The sequence below is a fragment of the Martes martes genome, assembly GCF_963455335.1.
Source record: "Martes martes genome assembly, chromosome: 7".
In the NCBI taxonomy this organism is placed as follows: Eukaryota; Metazoa; Chordata; class Mammalia; order Carnivora; family Mustelidae; genus Martes; species Martes martes.
Window position 1 is genome coordinate 7,261,342 of NC_137894.1, and position 19,466 is coordinate 7,280,807.

General features: G+C 44.5%; 1 protein-coding gene across 2 annotated transcripts in view; it reads left to right on the forward strand.

Annotated features, from left to right (window-relative positions):
• The window catches only part of NTRK3 (neurotrophic receptor tyrosine kinase 3), a gene marked incomplete at its 5' end in the record, with an annotated part of 368,325 nt that extends 352,315 nt beyond the window's left edge, over positions 1-16,010 (forward strand). The window contains 3 exons of one of the 2 annotated variants that reach the window (XM_080809225.1): positions 7,625-7,666; positions 12,423-12,581; positions 15,676-16,010. In XM_080809225.1, the coding sequence (XP_080665351.1) occupies positions 7,625-7,666; positions 12,423-12,581; positions 15,676-15,861 (387 nt within the window). In that variant the 3' untranslated portion in view covers positions 15,862-16,010. The remainder of the gene's footprint in view (positions 1-7,624; positions 7,667-12,422; positions 12,582-15,675) is intronic. The other variant, XM_080809226.1, reaches the window with a different exon arrangement.
• Positions 16,011-19,466: the final 3,456 nt, after the last annotated feature.

Genomic DNA, 19,466 nt, shown 5'->3' on the forward strand with positions numbered 1-19,466 from the left:
AAGCTCTAGAACTGAAAAAAAATATTTTTTAAGACTTTATTTATTTATTTGACAGACCTAGATCACAAGAAGGCGGAGAGGCAGGCAGAGAGAGGAAGGTAAGCAGGCTCCCTGCTGAGCAGGGAGCCTGATGCACGGCTCGATCCCAGGACCCTGGGATCATGACCTGAGCCCAAGGCAGAGGCTTTAACCCACTGAGCCACCCAGGCGCCCCTAGAACTGAAATTTAAACTTTGTAAGACTTGTGTATTTCTGATTTGCATCCATATATATATATACACATATATATATATGGACATAAATATATATATTTATATATATTTTATACACACACACACACACACATATATATATATTTTTCTTTTTCCCCTTCCAGGAATACGTTTACACTAAAAACTAAAATAAGAGTCTAGGAGACTTCCATTTCATTTCCTCTTCTTAGTGACCTTGGGCAAGTCACTGCCTCTCTTCTAAACCAGGTTCTCATGCCTGGAGGCAGGCTAGGTCGATGCCAAGGCCTTTCCCACTCTGTATGTTCCTAAGGTACAGCTTTAGCATTGACTCTCTCCTTTGGAGTCCTGGATTCTGGCGAATGGTGGATTTGGGGAGTTGGAGTGGGGGCAGGTATGCAGTAAGGCTGGTCCCCCAGAGAGCACCCTGGACAGAATATGGGCTTTCACACCAAAGCAGCCTGCCTGGAGAATGGGCCAGTAGGGCTGGGCAGAGGGGTGGAAAGCTGGTTGGAAATACGGTGTCCGTAATTCAGAATAACCAAGTGGGGAAAATGAGGGGAGAGAGGATCAGGGACAGGGGGAGGGTGGGAGACCAGGGGACGATCTGCAGGGGCAGACCGCTTTGGTGGCCTCCCTCACACATGGGGAGGGAGCTATGAAGGGAGCCCAGCCACCAGGGTCGGGGAGCAGGGAGTGCAAAGGGTTAATTCGGGAAGGACAGTCATGTCCTTCTGAAGTTTTGAAGCTAGCCGCTGAGTGAGTCAGTGATTTAGAGTGGAACCACTTATTTTTGGTGTCTTGGAGACAGGATACATTCCAGGAGGACTTTGCATCTTTCCTCCTACGTTTAGGCCATTTACTTCAGGAGGCATCCAAGGGAGAGTCCACCAGCCACGTGTGATCAGGGCGTGGTCGACAGGCCTGTGTTTGTGTTTAGGGCCCTACCCACCTGCGTGCGCAATGACACTCACACAGGTCCATCTAAACTTTCCCCTTCTGGATACATGTTTGTGTGCAGCCCATGTGTGTGAAAACCCCAGGCTCTCTGGAACGAGGGCGGCAGTGATTCTAAAGAGGGTAGTCATGGTTGCTGGGCTGCTGCTGGGGGCATGGTCAAGGTGACTCCCAGCCTTGGCTGATGAGTGGCTCGGACACGTAGAGCAGAGGGTCAGAGGCAGAGTCACTGGGGTATGAGGGAGACCAGGAGAATTCCCAGGGGGAGGAGAGGGCACACGTTAAGCTTTCCGTCTTTTTCTTAATGCACGTGGAGATTCTTCTATGTGCTTCTATGTGCAATCAAGAAAGATTAAAGTTGAATAAACTTAAAAAAAATGACACCAACAATAAATGGCAAGCTTGAGGATTAAACTGTTTTGCCATTAATGTGCGTCGTGAAGCTTTTACAACTCTCCAGAAAGCTACTGCCCTTCTCATGGACATTAACAGACTTCGACTTGGCCCACACAGATTAGCGATTGCGGAGGGAGCTTGAATCCTTCCATCCGTTCCAGAAACATCACACCCTGTGAAACGGCGTTTGCTCACCTTTGCTGCATTGTGGTTTTCTTTACCTGGAAAATATGGGTCACTTTGTCTCCTTGGTACCTTGTCAGAGTCTTGCGAGCAGAGCAGTTTTGTACTTCTGGGAGCGAAGCGGGCTTCTGTGAGGTCTTTGCAACCCACCAGCTGCCTCCTTTTCTGTGTGATTAGATGCAGAGAACTGAGGGGCCTTCTAGAGCTCAGAGATCCTCTGTAATCCAGAGCAGTGCGATCCCTCTGCCTGCAGGGGAGTGGGTGTCTCTCTGTGGAAAAGAGCAAGATAGTGCCTTGTGCAGGGAGGACAGGAGAGGAGAGGCGGCTGTGGGGAGGGTGGGGGGACACCCCCCCCCCCGAAGAACTCTGTGCGTGGAGGCATCTGTGCAACGGGGGCCTGACATCCTCCTTTAGCTCTTCACCCTTCAGTCCCACTACTCCTAGCCCCCAGGGCAGGGTGGGGACCAGGGCTAAGGACTTAAAGAATTGGGGTTTGGGGATTTTTGGCAGGTCCCCCTGGCTGGAGGTGAGGCAGCTGCTCCTGCTTCCCACCCTTTGCCTCCCCTCCCCTTCCCACCCTTTGTCGTCTCCCAGAGAGACAAGACTCCAAACTTCACACTGGTAGGGGCTCAGCCTCTGGACCTGTGGTCTTCAAACCTTGGTGCCCCTAAAAGAATTTTGAAAAATCACCTATGCATGCCCCGTGCACCTTTTAAGTTGCTATATAAAATCTCCGATGTAATTTCAAATAGTTGCAAACGATGTCATTTCCAGAATATTGTAAATATTGGCATTAAAAAAAAATACATCACTCCTGTAATGTATCTAATGAACTTTAAATACCAGAGCAATTTGATACATCACACTAACAAACGTTTAAACAGTCAGTTTTACATGGTTTCTTCTTCTTCCTGAATTTATGTTTTCATTCTAGTCACCCTACCAGACTTTATCCTTATGTATTATATTTTTGTGCATGAAAGCCTTTTATTGGCCACTCTATCATAATTTCGTGTGACAAAAATATGTATGAAGATTTAAATTTAATTTTTAATGTATAATAACCATTAGGTTCTAGATAGTAAGAGTTTCGGGATTGAGTTATCATTACAATTATTAGCAATACGCAGAAGCAGGCAGCAGATCAAAATAATGCGTTTATATCACAACCTTGATGAATCTGAACGATAAGAAGTATGATATTTTTGGAAATGCATCTCTTATATTTTTCCATTAGTCCGTAATGAATATTATTTATTGCTAAATTAAGGAAGGTTTGGATCAATTCTATTCCTGCTTTTTATTTCTATAAGTATAAGAACTTAGAAACGTTATTTACACTAAATAGATGGAAAGGAGAGAGTTTTGTTATCACAATTTGACTCAATTCTTTGAACTGTTGTTTGGCTATTGACCTAAAATCTCATGTTGGCCTTTTATCAAAATTCCTTTTTAATCTCCGCTTAGCTGATCATTCTTTTAGGTCTGTCCCCTTCAATTGTTTGAAAAGATTGGAAATGACTCGGAAAAGGATGTACTGTGAAGCCACTAGAGACGTTCGTTTGCAACACCTGTATCAGTATTTCATAGCATTTATTTGTTTGTAGTCTGTAGATTTTCTCCCCTGAGATTTAGGATGAATGAGAGACCTGTGTTTCCTTTTGAGAGTGGCAGGTGTGTGTGTATGTGTGTGTGTGTGTGTGTGTGTGTTTGTGCGCACGCACGCGTGCACAGTTGGGAAAGGGGATTGCTGGGCTGCAGTGGGTGCTCACCCAATATTAGGAAAAAAAAAAATCCATATGGGAGTTTAGGATCAGTGAAATCCTTCAACGCTTTCCTCGTCTGGGTGCCCACTGGAAAAACTTCTTGTGTCTCCAAAGTTTTGTGGCTCCCGGACTGGAACCACTTTAGTGGAAGCCGCTGCCTGTTTCTGCCTGTTATACTGAACAGGAATTCTAGGCTTTTATTCTTTATGGGGTGAAGAGTCCCCCGAGATACATGTAAAAAGTGCACCTCCCCTATTGGCAGTGGAAGGGTGGAGACACCCGAGTCCTATCAGTGCGGGTCTGGCTAGACAAACTGCGGCGTGGTCTTGCTTGGTGGGGTCCTGGATAGCTGTGCAATGAGCAAGAATAAAAGTAAAGTACAGGACAAGTATGGTATGTTACTTCTTATCTGAGAGAATGAAGAAGATGAATATAATCTGTATTTTCTTATGTTAAAGACAATAGAAGAATAAACTAAAATCAAACCCCTAAAAATGGTTACCTATAGGGAAAGAGGAGATCAGGGTGGGGAGAATGGACAGAGATGGTATCAGACTTGGATTTCGTGCACTCTGTTTGTTGGTTTTAGCTTTGAAACCGTGGGACAGTTTTCACATCATTATAAACATTTAAATTTGTAGAATTAAGCCAATCCTTCAAAATAAAAAGCAAAATGAAACACGTAAGCCTAACTGTGTATTACATATTTTAAGTGTATTTTAGAAACATATATTAGGATAAAGCAACTACGTAATATTACTAATGTAGGAATCAAGATTTTCAGCATAAGAAAACATACAGATGTAAAATCAAAGAGGTTAAGTAAAAGCTCTGTAATCCTGAATTTGAGTTGGAAAAAATCAATATGAACTCATGATGTATTTTCCCTTAAAAGTTCTTCCTAGCTACTTCCATCAGAAACACCTAGAAATAATGACCAACCCAAGAGCAAGGAACACTCCTGGCACCCACAGTGTAGCCTCTATAAATATTCCATTGTCCGCCCAGAGGACCCAGGGCCCCTTGGAGAAATGGCTTCTTCCAGGACTAGGGCAACAAAGGTACAAGATGAGCCTATGATATTTTTTCATGTCAGAAGCAAGGATGCTATCAAAGACTACTGGGGATACGTGAGAGGCACCAAATTTAAGAGACTGCCACTGGCCAAAGATGGAAATGTAAGCATTAGCAAGAGGAATTACAATAAGTTGAAACACTTCAATGTGTTAAAAGACATACCTGCCCCCCCAACACACAAACATGAACATACAGAGTCAGCAATGCTTCTCAGAACCAAACCAGACCAAGCCTCTTACTGGTCACCTTTGGAGGATGCTTGGGAATGAATTCGTTATTCTGAGCACTGATAAATAAAGGAAGAGAAGCAAGCATTTCTTATATGAAATGTTATCTGTATAATCAAATAGTTAACAAGGGAACTTTTTTTTTTTTTTTTTACCAGTAGAAGATTTCCAGCAAATATATGCAGAGGGAATGCTGGAATTAGCACCTTCTGTAGCCGCTAATGAAATAGTGGGTCTGGGCTGTGCCTGCTGGTACCTTGGGTGAAAGAGGGCATCGCACTAGATGCCCAGGCTGAGCGCATGGGGCTCCATGATAGTCCAGGGGGTGGAAGGTGGCGTCCAAGGTACTGTACGCCAAAGATCTCCAAGTACTTATTTTCTTTCCAGAATCTCATCTTAGAATCTTTGCCTTATTCCTGTATGTTTCCTGTTTCGGAGCTTAGCTTTCAGGTCTTTAACTCAAGAGTTTGGATCATCAGCTAGTATTCCTCAGGCAGTCCCTAATCAACTTACCTTATTTCCATCTGTGAAATGGGGCTAATAGGGAATTCAGTCGTATACCATGGGATGAAATGAGGGATGTGTGGCTGGTACTCAGTGTGCCTACATTGGCATTATTATTTTTTTTTTTAGATTTTATTTATTTATTTATTTGACAGAAAGAGAGATCACAAGTAGGCAGAGAGGCAGGCAGAGAGAGAGGGGGAAGCAGGCTCTCTGCTGAGCAGAGAGCCCGATGTGGGGCTCGATCCCAGGACCCTGAGATCATGACCTGAGCCGAAGGCAGAGGCTTTAACCCACTGAGACACCCAGGCGCCCCTACATTGGCATTATTCTTATGAAGACGATTATGTCAGCCCATCCCTTGTCTGGCTAGGTTTTACCATGGGACTGTTTGTCCATATTTTTTGCCAGTGAAGGATTTAACCATTACCTTTCCCAGACTCTCTCCGATGTGGAAGAAGGTTGTAGATTTTTTTTCCTGGAGGAAAATCAGTGTAGGCTAGGTGGTCTTTATGGGGGATATGGAAGCCAGGAAATTAAGTTTATTATGCCACCCATGAGCATGTAAGGACACAGAGTGCATAGTCCTTGCATTTTATGGGTATACTTTTGCATTTAACGATACTCAATGGCATTTTGCACACCTCATCTTTCTTTAAGCAGGGGCATTGCTTGATTCCTATGTTGAAGATGAGAAAATTGAAACTCAAAGAGGTTGAGTGCTTGTCTAAGTTCATGTCACCGCCCAGCACCTCTGACTCCCAATGTATTGCTCTTTTTGTTTGATTACTGGCCTCTTGAAATATTTTAGTCCACTTCCAGAGGAATGCATGATAAATTTCACCCACATTGGTGGTGAACATCTTGATAAAATTTTTCTTAGTGGGGTCCCCGCAGCCACTGAATGCCCGTCTAATACTTTTATTCCCAAACACTTGCGCTTACCAAGGTTTACACCAGCACACTTGAATTACTCTCTCTCTCTGTAAATTTGGAGATTTCAGTCTGGAACACCTCTTCTGAATTTATTAAAAAAAAAAAAAAATCATTAAATGAGGCAAACACCAGCATCAGTTTGGAGGAATCCATGACTTAAAATTTTTCATCAGGAGGAATGTTTCTATATATTTTTTTTTTCACCAAGAAACCGGATCAAATAAGTATTCTACAAAATTCTATCACAAACTTACTTTTTCTTTACACACATCATCTTTGGAAACAGAACACACATAAATTAGGTCCACTGGTTTTCCTTTACTCAGATGTTTACTTTTTCCTTTTATAGTTTTTAAACATTTTAAATGTGACATATGATCATGATAAAATTACAAAAAGCATAGAAGTACATATAGAAAAGAAGTGGGTTTTTCTCTTTGGTCAGTGCTCACTCCACTCTTACTTCCTTCTCGGGAGGAAACATTAGTTTAATAACTCTATTTCTGGATCTTTTTCTATGCATTTATAGACTTATGCATTATTCCCTTTTAATGTACTTGCTTATGTAGACACATTTTTACATGAATTAGAATGCTAATATATATATATTTAATGTCTTGCATTTTCATTTAATGTATTCTAGACCTATTTACATATCACTACACATACTCCACTATATTCCTTTTAACCACTACAAATGTGTGTTTAATGATGGACAAATTGCTGCCCTTAAAAACAATGAAATAAACATCTCCTTCCACCAATTATATTTGCTTATAGGAGCAAATATTTTCTAAGACTCCTAGAAGTAAAATTACTGAGTTAAAAGGCACTCAACATCTTTAGTGTGGGCAGCCACTGCCAAGCTGCAGTGACACTTCAGGATAACTCTGTCCGCGTACCTTTTCAAGCACTAGATAGTATCAATTTTTTTCATATGACATTCAAAAATGTGTCTCTTTGTTGCTTTAACTGGCATCTCTCCATATGTTTGTGCTCATTTGTAGCCCTTTTGTGGATCATCTGCTCTACCCTTTACTCATTTTTTTCTTTTTGGTCGGGTTGCTTTTTTAAAACTAATTTAAAGGAAAACTTTATGATATATGGATTTTAATTCTTGGTTACATATATTGCAAATATTTCCTCTGTCATTTGTCTTTTAACTGTACTTATTTTGTATTTTGCCATGCAACAAGTGTTTGGTTTTTGCAAGTTGTATCGCTAAAATACTATCCTTTATGGCTTCTTGAACATGAGTCTTATTTAGGAAGACTTCCTTCTCCTGAGTTATAGAGATACTATTCTAAGTTTTCTTCTAATATTATTATTGTTTTGTTTTTATGTTTAGCTCTTTAATCCATCTGGAAATGATTTTTGTATATGGTGTGAGGTAGGTATCTAAGTGTACTTTTCAAATGAATAGTTCATTGTCCCAACACTTTGATTACTAACCCATCATTTCATATATTAAATTCTGATATTATACATGGGTCTGCCTCTGGACTCTATTTTGTTCCATTGATCGGTGAAATTTGTCTATATCTATGCCAGTAACAGTGTGTTCATTCCTGTAGTTTTATAATATGTTTTGCAATCTGATAGAGTAAATCTCCCCTGTGGTTCTATTTCAAATATATCTTCGTTTTTATCAGGTATTTATTCCTCCAGACAAATTTTGGTACCATCCTGTCAATTTCCATACATCATTCCACTGGGGTTTTCATTTAGTTTGTGTTGAATTTGCAGACTAATGTGAGGGAGGAATGAGAGATTTATGATATTGAGTCTTTGTATTTAAGGAAATGACATATCTTTCCATATATTAAAATCTTTTATGTTTTTCGATACTTTTCTTTAACTAGACCTTGTAAGTTTTCTGCTAAGGTTTATGCCTAGGAATTATAATTTTTTGTTGCTATTATACAATCTTATTTTGCATTGAATTTGTTATGACTGGTGTATGAGGATAGTCTGATTTTTGTAGGTTCATTTTATATCTGGGTGGCTTAATCATGTAATGATTCTAATTGCTTTTTAGTTAATACCTTGAATAAGTCTTAATCATATGTATGCAGCGGTTTTTGACTCTTCCTTTTCAGTTTTCAACCTTGTTTTTATTTTTGCTTTATTGCATTGGCTAGGACCATCTCAACAGTATTGTGCAAAATCAATGAAAGAATATACTTTTCTGTGCTTCTGAAGTTTTATTAGCACATACAATTGTCAGTGTGTTAAATAAAGGAAGTTACCTTTGCTAATGAATTCAGGCATTTAATCAGGAAAATGTGTTGGAAATTTTTGGCATCTTTCGAAAGGATGGATTTTCTTCTTTTCTCTCTTAATTTAGTGAATTAAACACTAGATTTCTTAGGGCTGAGGCATTCTTGCATTTCTGTTATTAATCTTGTTGAGTTATAATATGGAGTTCTTGTAATATCTTGCTGGTTCAGTATATAATATTTTATACATATTTGGAGGCTATATTCATAACAGATAATTTTATACATATATAGATAAAATATCCATGGCTGTATTCATGTATTTAAGGCTATATGCTATGTTTGACTGATTTTATCATCAGAAGTATTCAAATCAGGAAGTCAATTGAGAAAGTTTCTAACTTTTTTATTTTTTATTTTTTGCTTTGGAAAAATATAAATAGGATAAAAAATTTTAGTGGAACTTGCCCAAAAAATCATCTGGATCTTGTACTTTTTTAATGTATAGAATTTTTACTATAATTGTAATTGTTTTTCATGTTTGAATTTTCTACTTCTCTCTTTTTTCATTAATTTTTTCTAGTAAATCAATTACGACACCTTTATTTCCAATTTTTTTTGTTGTATTTTTAACATTTTGCATTTGTCTCCTCTATGTCTTTTATTGACCTTGCCAAAGGGTTATATTACTTTTAAAGAACTACCAATTAATTATGTACATATAGTCTCTTTTAAAATTTTTTCCCTTTTGGCTGGATGTTTTGCTTTGCTTTCTTTTATACTAATTCCTCATTTTATCTTTATTAATTATTTCTTCTTTCTTTCTATTGTCACATAGGTCTTTGCTACCTTTGTTGTTGAATCACAATTTATTAACTATTTTAAAAATAAGTGCTTACAGGTTATAATGTAAAAAGTAACTATATTTCATAGGCTTCAATGAATACCAATTTAATTATCATAATAAATAGTTTTATATTTAATTTTCAATTATTCCTTTATCAAATAGTTTTTTAATTGCTCAAAGAGAAAGTTTTAAAAAAAATTCTTTTGTTGTGAACTTCTATTTGGCACAGAAAATGTTTCCCATTTTTATTTTATGTTTACTGTGGTTTTCCTCTTGGTATTTCAGCTTTCCTTGAAGGTATAATATGTGACTGGTTTTATAAATTGTTTCAGATAATGGAAAATAATTTTCAACTCTTTAGGGAGGCTGAAAGATACAGAATCACAATACTCATAGCTATCAATTAAAACTGATTATCTATATTATTTTAAAATGTCTCTTCAATTATCTTGTCTTCTTGATCTGTCCGTTTGTGAAAGAAGTGTTTTGATTTTCCACTTATAATGGTAGTTTTGTCAGTTTCCTTTGGTTTATAGCTTATTTTTACTCTTTGCATTTTTGTTGCCATGCTATTGGAGCCTAATAATTCATAATTATCGGAACATTGGATTTTGCCATCTTGAAATAGGGTGTAAATTGCATTTTCTCCTTTTAATTCTTGGCATTCTAAATTTTTTCCACATGTTTTTAATAGCCAGCATTTTATATATTCAATATTATAATTTCAATTCATATATTGTATATATCAAATATACATATTTAATATCTATTCATTTTTCCTTTTTATTGTCTTTTTGCATCCTTTCATTCTAAATATTTTCTGTTCTTTTCTTTTATGCGTGTCTTTTCTAAATAACACACATCTTGATTTTTTTTAATGTAAATTTTCTCTTATTTAAGAGACAATATAACCCATTTGGATATAGTGTCTGTATTACATACAAATGATTACAAAGATATTACGATTATCTTTGTATAAAACATATAAATGATAGACAAAGATATTATTTAAACTTCTTTTTCATAGCGTGTCTTCAACATCATTAGCCCATCCCTCTTTTTTGTCTTTTTTTTTTTTTTTTTTTTTGGTATTGGTTAGAGATTTTTGGTCCTCTTTTCTAAAAACTTGTTTGGAAGCTATAGGTATTATTTCTGTTCTTTTAGGAGGCACTTGACAATTTTAGCAAGCAAATTTAAAAATTGAAACTCTCATAATCAACAATTGATGACTGTCTGTAAACTCGCTTTCCCTCCCTAAAAGGCAAAGCCTTTGTCAGGCTTCTAAAGATTCCTTTTCCTGTTCTTCTATGTACTTATGGCTGAAACTACCTGAAGGTTTCATTCCAGAGCAGTAGAGGTAACAGTAACAGTCGTAGTACTCTTAGCATTATTGGGATTATTATTTATTTTACGTCTCTATTTTACAGGAAGACTTTATTAGTGATTGTATTACATTTTACTACCAAATTAGCGAACACTACTTAGATTTAAATTGCGTTTTTGTGACTTATATGCTCTATATTATTTGCTATGTTCCCAGTCATTGTCTATTTTAGATTCTTTTTTTTTTTTTTTTTTCTGTTTTCTGGAGCAATCCTCGATTAATTTCTGCTCCTTTATTTTCTGAAGAACTAGAAGTGCGAAGCTTTCTGAGTCTTTACCTGTCTGAAAGAAACCCCTTCCTTTGTCTTTGGCACATGACACAGAGCTGTCTTGATTTTAAAATCCCAGGTTGAAGACAGCTTCTGCAAATCCTTATCATCATTTATCTCCTAAAATATTTCAAGTGGATAAAGCAAATGTCATTTTCCTTTTTAGAAATAAGATCGCCCATTTTCCAATAAGTCATTCTTTCTTAGGTGTTCATTATCCTTGTCCCTCCAACAGACCCACCGTAGAGAACTTCTAATTAATAGTTCATCAGGAAATTTATAGAGAGCTCTTTCTATCAACGGCAAGCACTTTTCTGACAACAAATTCTATGGGCCAGCCAAAAGTTCCCATTTCTGATATTCTGTTTACTAACGATGCAGTGAGTTCCTGAGTTTTAAAACACGCCATGAATTTTCTTCCACTTATGCCAATACCTCGAGTCTGCTGGGCCCTGAGGATTTCCCTAATGTTTCCTCAGGAAAGGGTATCCTGAATGTCAGTCATTTCCTCTTGTCCTTGACTATCAGAATCTGTAGACCCCCAGACAGGTCTCCTTAGGCCATTGTACTTTTTAAATTTTTTTTAAAAGAATTTATTTATTTATTTGACAGACAGAGATCACAAGCAGGCAGAGAGAGAGGAGGAAGCAGGCTCCCCGCCGAGCAGGGAGCCCGATGCGGGGCTCGATCCCAGGACCCCCGGGATCATGACCTGAGCCGAAGGCAGAGGCTTAACCCACTGAGCACCCCAGGCGCCCCATCCTTAGGCCATTTTAAAAGAGACTCTTCTCACAGGCCTTTGAGATGTCACTAAGAACTGTTGTAAATTCTTTCGGTCCACCTGATTTCCTATGAGCATGTGGTCTTCCATACATTTGGAACTTCCCTGTCCCCTTCACTTGAAACACTGAGACATAAGGTACAGTGAGAAATTCAGGATCGTCAGGTAGAAGGTCAGGTCGCAGTTCTACAGATTGGATGCCCTTGGATAATTCTGTGCTTTAATCACCCTGGCCAAGGAGTTCAACCCAATGTCTGCAAATACTCAGGTACTCCATGGCCTCCCTTAGGAATTCTGCTGACGTCCCTCTGGGCCTCTTTTCAAGGTTAGGTTCCCTATAGTGCCAGATTCTAAAACCTCTCCCACTCCAAATCATCTTACGATCTTTCTCTAAGCTCCATGCCAAGGGGCCTACCTTCCCTTAGGGAGTATCTCTAATTGCTACTCTAGCTAACCCCCAGTATTGTAGACTTTGGCTATCAGTACCTTCACTGAGCCTCTGACCCCCGTTACAGCAAATTCAGGTCGTGGCTATCTTAGAATAAAAGGCATCGAGGGCATGTCTACTTACAAACAGTGCAGACAGGCAATGACTGATTCTGGCCAACGGGTCACTCTGCGTGTGCCTCTGTCTTGACCCCTTCTAGGTGGGAGGACACACCATGCTCCCCATCCGCTGGATGCCCCCTGAAAGCATCATGTACCGGAAGTTCACTACGGAGAGTGACGTGTGGAGCTTCGGGGTGATCCTTTGGGAGATCTTCACCTACGGAAAGCAGCCATGGTTCCAGCTCTCGAACACAGAGGTACAGAAGGGGTGTAGCTGGGAACCTCCGTCTGGGGGAAGGCAGATAGGAGTGATCTCAGGATTTAGACCAGCCTAAAGAACATGAGGTGGTGTTTGGAGCTCGCGGGGAAATACAGTGATAAGCAAGAGCGGGGAGCTTCTTAGGATGAAAAACATCAGAGTTGTAGGAATTGTGGTGTAATTGTCAAGACAGCATGAAATCAGACGTCTGTATTGAGATGCGAGTCACGGTCCTGTTTGTCCTGCAACACTCAAAAATCACAAATGTCTCCCTAAGACAGAAAACAAAAACAAAGAACAACTCTGAGTTTTTCAATTGTGCCATCTTGTGGAAACACCCAAAGAATCTGGATTCCCAAAGGTTTGAGGCCTGCCAGGCCTGGGTTGGGCAGACAGCGGTGGTCGGGGAAGGCAAATTTCCCCGTTATTGATAGAGATGCATGTGGACCTCCGTGAATAAAAGGTCTCATCATGGTAAACGTCATCATAATAAACACATTATGTGCTTTTATAATTTTGATTTATAATAATAATAAAAATATCAGCAATCAAATTTTCACAGTAGCTAACATTTAGTACCATGTACTGTTCTAAGCACTTTGGCTGTATCAAGTCGGCACATTCCACACAAATACCTGTTGAGATTCAGGACAAAGGGAAGGGAACAGCTAGGGAGACTGGAGAGGACTGGCCAGAGACTCAGATGGGAGCTTCTGTGGCACGGAGAAGGCACGGGCCATGGTCACAGGACTCCTGCCTCCAAAGCCAGTCAGGATGATTCTCATTTATGTCCGGACCAGACTCATGTTGCCCTGGAGAATTCAGTATAGTTAATAGACAGTAATAGGCTCAGATTCTCAACCAAGCAGACCTCTAAGAGATTGCAATTATTTTTATGGTCTTCTGTTTTCTATGAAAACATGCCTTTTAATATTGCAATCTTATCTGAATACTCAAGAAAGTGTCTTTGTTTTTGAGGGCTGTATTCCCCTTTGCTTTCCTGTGCCCTAACCGGTGAGTTTCAGAGACCGAAAAGAAAACATTTCTTTAAAATCTGTGGTATCCGGTCCATCACAAGCTGAATGAGTCTTAATCACATTTCCCAAAGTAGGACAAAACATTTTAATGACCTTAGGAAAAAAAAAAAAAGAGTATGTATCAGAACCCACTTGTTGCAGTGTTTCGAAAGAATTGTTTGAAAGAATTGTTGCTGTTTTCCTGGGGTGTGGGATTGGTAGTAAACACACACATGCGCACACACACAAGCACACACACACACATGCACACACGAGCGTGCACGCCCGTCCATGCATGCATATACCTACCTGAGTACATGCACACGTACACACTCCTGCACAAACATGCGTGCACACAAGTACACACAGCCTCCACGTGGTTTGGTGGCCCCAGTAAAGATTGTACTATTGATGTCCATAAGAGATCTGCCCTGGAGACCCAAGCCGGCTCATAGCAGCCAACAAGGTGGTTCAGATCATTTCTAGCACGGTTTGGTGAGGCGTTGGCCTGGATGTGGGCTTTCTGACCCCAGCCACCTGTTCCACTCGGTGGCCCGGAGCAGCCAAGTACTGTGAGCTCCTGATCCTGGGTTTCCTTATGGAGGTTGACAAGCCAGAGAGCCCCCCGCCAGAGGAGGCGCTAGCGAGTACTTTCGATTGTGGCATTAGCAGCTGCTGCAGTCTGAGCTGGGTCCCTTTCCCTGGAGGTGAAGGTAATGGAGGGTGGAAACGGAGCTCTAATAGGAATGGAGAATCTGAGTGGCTAGAGACCCATCGGGCTGGTATGGAAACGAGCCTCGTGGGCTGGCACTGACCCTGGGGTGAATAGGATCAGGAAAGTGCTGACACATCGGGAGCTTGACAGCCTGTCCTGGGGTCAGGGTGACATGAGACAATGCCCCAGACGGGTCGCTATTGGGCGCAGCATGGGGAGATAAAGGAGACAAAAGACACTTCCCTTGCCCAACTAAACACAGACAGATAGGGGCAAGGACACTGGAGGCCCTCGAATCGACACGAGTCCTCACGTTTTATCATTCCAACCCATCTCCAATGAGGACGCTGGAGCTTGGAGTAAGTTGCCCAAGGTTTCACAGTGATCGGGTTAGGGAGACATGAAAAACCTATCCCCAATGAGAAGGTGAAAACTTGAAAAGTCACGAGTTCAATGTCAGCAAAGAAGTGCCTTTGAGAACCTGGAAATGAACCGCAGATTACCGGCCGGATCCTTCCGTGGCCTGCTGGGGTTGGTCCCACCATATGTGTTTCCTTCTCACTCCTCCTTAGGGCCTCCCCTGTGGAATGTCAGGCCACACTTCATGCTCTTGGCTTGCTTTGGGCCGTACATTTACACAGGAGGTGGTCAAGGCACACACCGGCTCCCCATCTTTCGGACGAGCAGGCTGAGGCCCTGTCAGTTTCACTGACCTGTGCTGACCACTGAGCTGGACGGTGGTGAATCGAGCAGTAGTTCTGACGGGAGGGACATTAACAGAAGCCAAATACGGGGGTTGGTGCAAAGAGTAGGGGAGGCAAGGCCTCACTAAGAAAGGGAACTGCATGGTGGCCTCGAGGGAAGCCTGGTGCTATGCACAGAGGCTGAGAGTGGGAAGGGAGCCGGCCAGGGGGTGGGAGCTAAGGGGAAGGAGGCAAGGAGGGGCAGGATGGTGCAGAGTGCCTTCAAGGGGGCCTCACAGTCACCCAGGCTCATGAGAGGGGAGGGACAGGTCAGGTGCCGATCCCCACTGCCAAGTGGCAATGAATGCCGTGTGGCACCCAGATGAGATTCAGGACTAGAGAGGAGTCAAGTACAGGGTAGAGTGCATGGGGGAGTCCGTGAAGGCCTGGCCCAAGAGGTGCGGTGTGAAGGGCAATGGTGGGCACGGCCAGCCGGCAGCCTGCCCAGGACGGATGGCAGACTCGGTGCTGTCTGCAGCCAGCCTTCCACTGTGCAGGTGGGCACCCCGGGTCTGCACTGAAACTCCTTCATGCAGTCCCCGCCTGCTACTGAGTGGAAGCCCCAGGGTTCAGGAGAGCTTTGGATGTTAATGTCCTGCCTGTCCTTATTCTTTTCAGGTCATTGAGTGCATCACCCAAGGTCGTGTGCTGGAGCGGCCCCGGGTCTGCCCCAAAGAAGTATATGACGTCATGCTGGGGTGCTGGCAGAGGGAGCCCCAGCAGCGGCTGAACATCAAGGAGATCTACAAAGTCCTCCACGCTTTGGGGAAGGCCGCCCCCATCTACCTGGACATCCTTGGCTAGCGGCGGCTGGTGGTCACGGACGCGTACTCTGTGGCCTCCCTCTCCCGGCCTCACATCGCCCCCTCGTCCACCTCCCACTCCTTTCTTCCATCCTGACCGAAGCGAACATCTTCATATAAACTCAAGTGCCTGCTACACATACAACACTGAAAAAAAAAAAAAGTGAAAGAAAAAACCTGTAAGGCAGTTTGGCGAATATATATATATACATATATATATATTTATATATCTAACTATCTATCTATCTATATCCACAGAGAGATACCTTCTCTAATACAGAGAGAAACTGCTGATACAGAAACCATAAGACTGTAACAACAACTCAGAAAAATCTTAAATCTTACGAACACAAATGGAAGTCCCCTTTGACGGAAGCTGGGGCCCTTGGTTCTGCGGCTCCAACTGTTCGGGGCCGGAGGCCTCGATGACGCAGGGATGGTCTTTGCTGCGCTGGGACCAGAGGAGCTGGGATGGATCACCGCTGTGCAGGTGATGACCCGCGCAGGTGCGCTACCCCTCCCTCACCCCCGAGGTCTGCACAGGTGCGTGGGTTGACCGCGACTGTAGCACTCGGGATGCAGCAGGAAGCAACACCGGCCCCGGGGGCCTCTGGAATGCCTCCCATCTCCCCTGACTGTGGCTCCACGCCTTCCCCCTTTCCTCCGCCTCAAGACAATTCTCCAATTTGTCCATTCTAGAAAGTAGAGTCCTGATGCTTTTGGAAGTCAATGAGGGCATCTGCCACTGAACACTGGACAACCAATGAGCCCCCAAACCGTGGTGACCATGGACCGCCTCCATCTTGAGGGTAAACCATGCTCAAGTTCCTTCCTCCGTTGGAAAGAGACGTGTCATCTGTTCTCTGAACTTTAAGAACTGGACGTTCTGGACTTAACCGCAGAAGAAAAAGCTGGCATTTGAACCCTCCCTGTCAAGGCACTGCCTCCCATCTTTTCCTCACTGAAAGACTCCTCGGTCCCACCTCCCACATGTGGGCTTTTGGGGGAGTTTCGGGGCATAGGGAACACGCCCCATGCTGCCTGTGAGTGTGGACACAGCAGGGTTCCAACAGCAGGAGACTTGGTTCCTTGTAGGTCATTGTAAGATGTGCCTCTCTGGGCCGTCTCTGTCTCATCCTGCCCGCCCTCCAACCCCAGCGCTACTTCCTGGGCCTCTCGCACGTCCCAGAGCCACCTTGCTGCCGGGGAAGAAAGCCAGGACGAGCGACAGCGTGGGGCAGTGCTTGTTCCCGAGAGCAAGGCCGTGGACTGGGCCGGAGCCGGCAGGGGAGATGGCACCTGCACCGGCCCCTTGGCATTCTCCTCACGTTTCCAGCCCCTGGAAGGATTGATGCATCTGCCTTTGAGCTTGCTGTGAACGCTCAGGGGCTGAAAAATCGCTTTTGTGGGCTGGGGGCGGGGGAGGGGCCGAGGCGTCTCCGGGAGGTGTCCCCTGCGCGGCCACGGCCGCAGGCTTGGCATCTTAATGAGGACAGAGCCCTGACCAGAGAGCGAGAAGGAGGCTTCTGGGCGGGGGGTCCTAGCCGCCGCTGGTGACGGCTGTAACGGGGGCAGATCCCTGGGCCTCCCGGACACACCATCAAGAAATGCCACTGGAGGGCAGTGGCCTGGGCCCCCGGAGCCCTCCTGCTGGAGGGAGGACAGGCCCCTCTCAGCTCACCGGCCCTGCCCCTCACCCCAAGCACAGAGCTACCTATCGGATTGGCCTGCGGCCGGCCCTGCCAGCGTTGAGGGGCTGTGGGTGGCCTCACTGGCCTGGTCAGCAGCAGCACAGACATCCCTGTGGGCTCCAGGACTAAATCCTGTGTTTGTGGTTTTTGCTTCCTTTTTTTTTTGTTTTTTTTTTTTTTTTAAAGACCCAGAAATGTTTTTATTCAAATAGAAAAGAGCCGTGTTGGGACTGCCGGCCTCGGCGGGGAGTCGGGGATCAGGGAGGCCGCTTGGCTGGGCCGGGAGGGGGTCCGGAGCTTGGCGTGGGTTTGGCCCCGTGCCGGCCTCCCAGCCCTGAGGACTTTCGAGAAGAGCGCAGTGGATCGACCACGTCAGAGGAAGCCTTTGCTGTCCTGTGGCCGTCATCCCTCCTGTCTTTCTGCCTGGGGACCCCGGGTCTCCTCCGGGGCTGTTATTACAGGATGAGCCACGTCTGGAGTCTCGTGCTGAGCGGGGTCCCTGAGCCGAAACTGCTCACGGAGGGAGGGCTTTGGGGGGGAAGGATCTTCTGGTCGGATGTGAGGCTTCAAGGCTCCCGTTGCTGCCAAAGCAGACCCCGGAGAGTCTCCCCAACACAGGCCCCGTGAGGCTTCCATCTCACGGTGTCTCTAGAACTCTCGTCACTGATAGGTGGGTAAAGGGCTGGAAGCCGGGGGGCAGCTGGGAATGAGGAACCGGCCAGGCTCCCAACAGGGCGCTAAGGCAGCCTGGCCTAAGGGGGAAGCTAGTTCCTTTGGGACCAGGGAGCCGTGGAGGAGACCGAAGTCAGACTGCCCAGGCCCTCGCCTGCCCATGGGGACGCATCTTCGTCACGTCCACCGTAAGCATCTGCCTCTCCGAAACGACCGGTGGCCGAGCAAGGAGGAGCGGAGGGAGCCCCGGCCTGCTTCCTCCCTGGTTGTGCTCTCTGTGCACAGTCGACGCGCCGACAAGTCGGGTAAAAAAAAGTGAAAAGGGTTTGGGAGGGTGAGGGAAGCAGAGAGCAGACGCTGTGCGCACTCCCTGGGGGCAAGTGGAAGATGTTATTCCTCCTGTGGGGGGACGCACCGCGGCTGGGGCTCCCCCTCCCGTGTCTCTGTCTCCTGTCTGTGAAACGAGAGGTTCTGTTCACCTCTGGGCCCTGCAGGGTCTGACATGGTTCGATTCTCCCGGCGGGGGCTCACTGTGCTGTGTGGTCCTGGGTAGCGCCCTGGAAGGCCAGGGGGGTCCTCCTCGGGGCCGCTGCCCCTGGGGGCTCATGGGCCTGCACAGGCGTGGGTCCCGTGGGACACTCCTCTCCTTCTTGGTGCCTCCGTCACAGTGTGAAGTGTCTGAGGTGACTCTCGGCCCACAGGGCACATCTGGTCTCGTTCCCCCCGGCCCCCCCAAGCCTCTTTGCCCACCCAGAAAGTGCTGGCCCAGGCCTGCTTATCTGTTTATTTTCAAAGAGCTTCATGTGGTCAAATGAGTCTTAAAATGACATCCCACCAGCCAGTGTGGCCGCCCCAGTCCACCCCGCTCTCACCCCTCCCTGCCAAAATTCACCGTTTAAAAAAAACATGCTAGAGCAGCTCTCAGGGTGTGGCTGAATGCAGACCCCGTCGTGACTTCTGCCGGAAACTCCAGGTCACCCAGGCTGACCTCCTGGCCATGTCACCCTCACCTGATCCCCTCCTGGACCGAGTGACAGTGGCCTGCTTATAGAGGTCACTTGGAGTAGGGAGGCATGGCCAAGGGTCTTCCCTGTTCTTGACTTGGATGTGAACCAGATGCTGCCCTCTTATGGTATCCTTGGCTCCCAAGTGGGTCTTGAGACTCACTCAACCTTCTCTTCCTAACTGACGAGAGCCTGTGTTCCTCCCCTCAGCAGACCATGCCCAGATCGTCCCCAGAAAG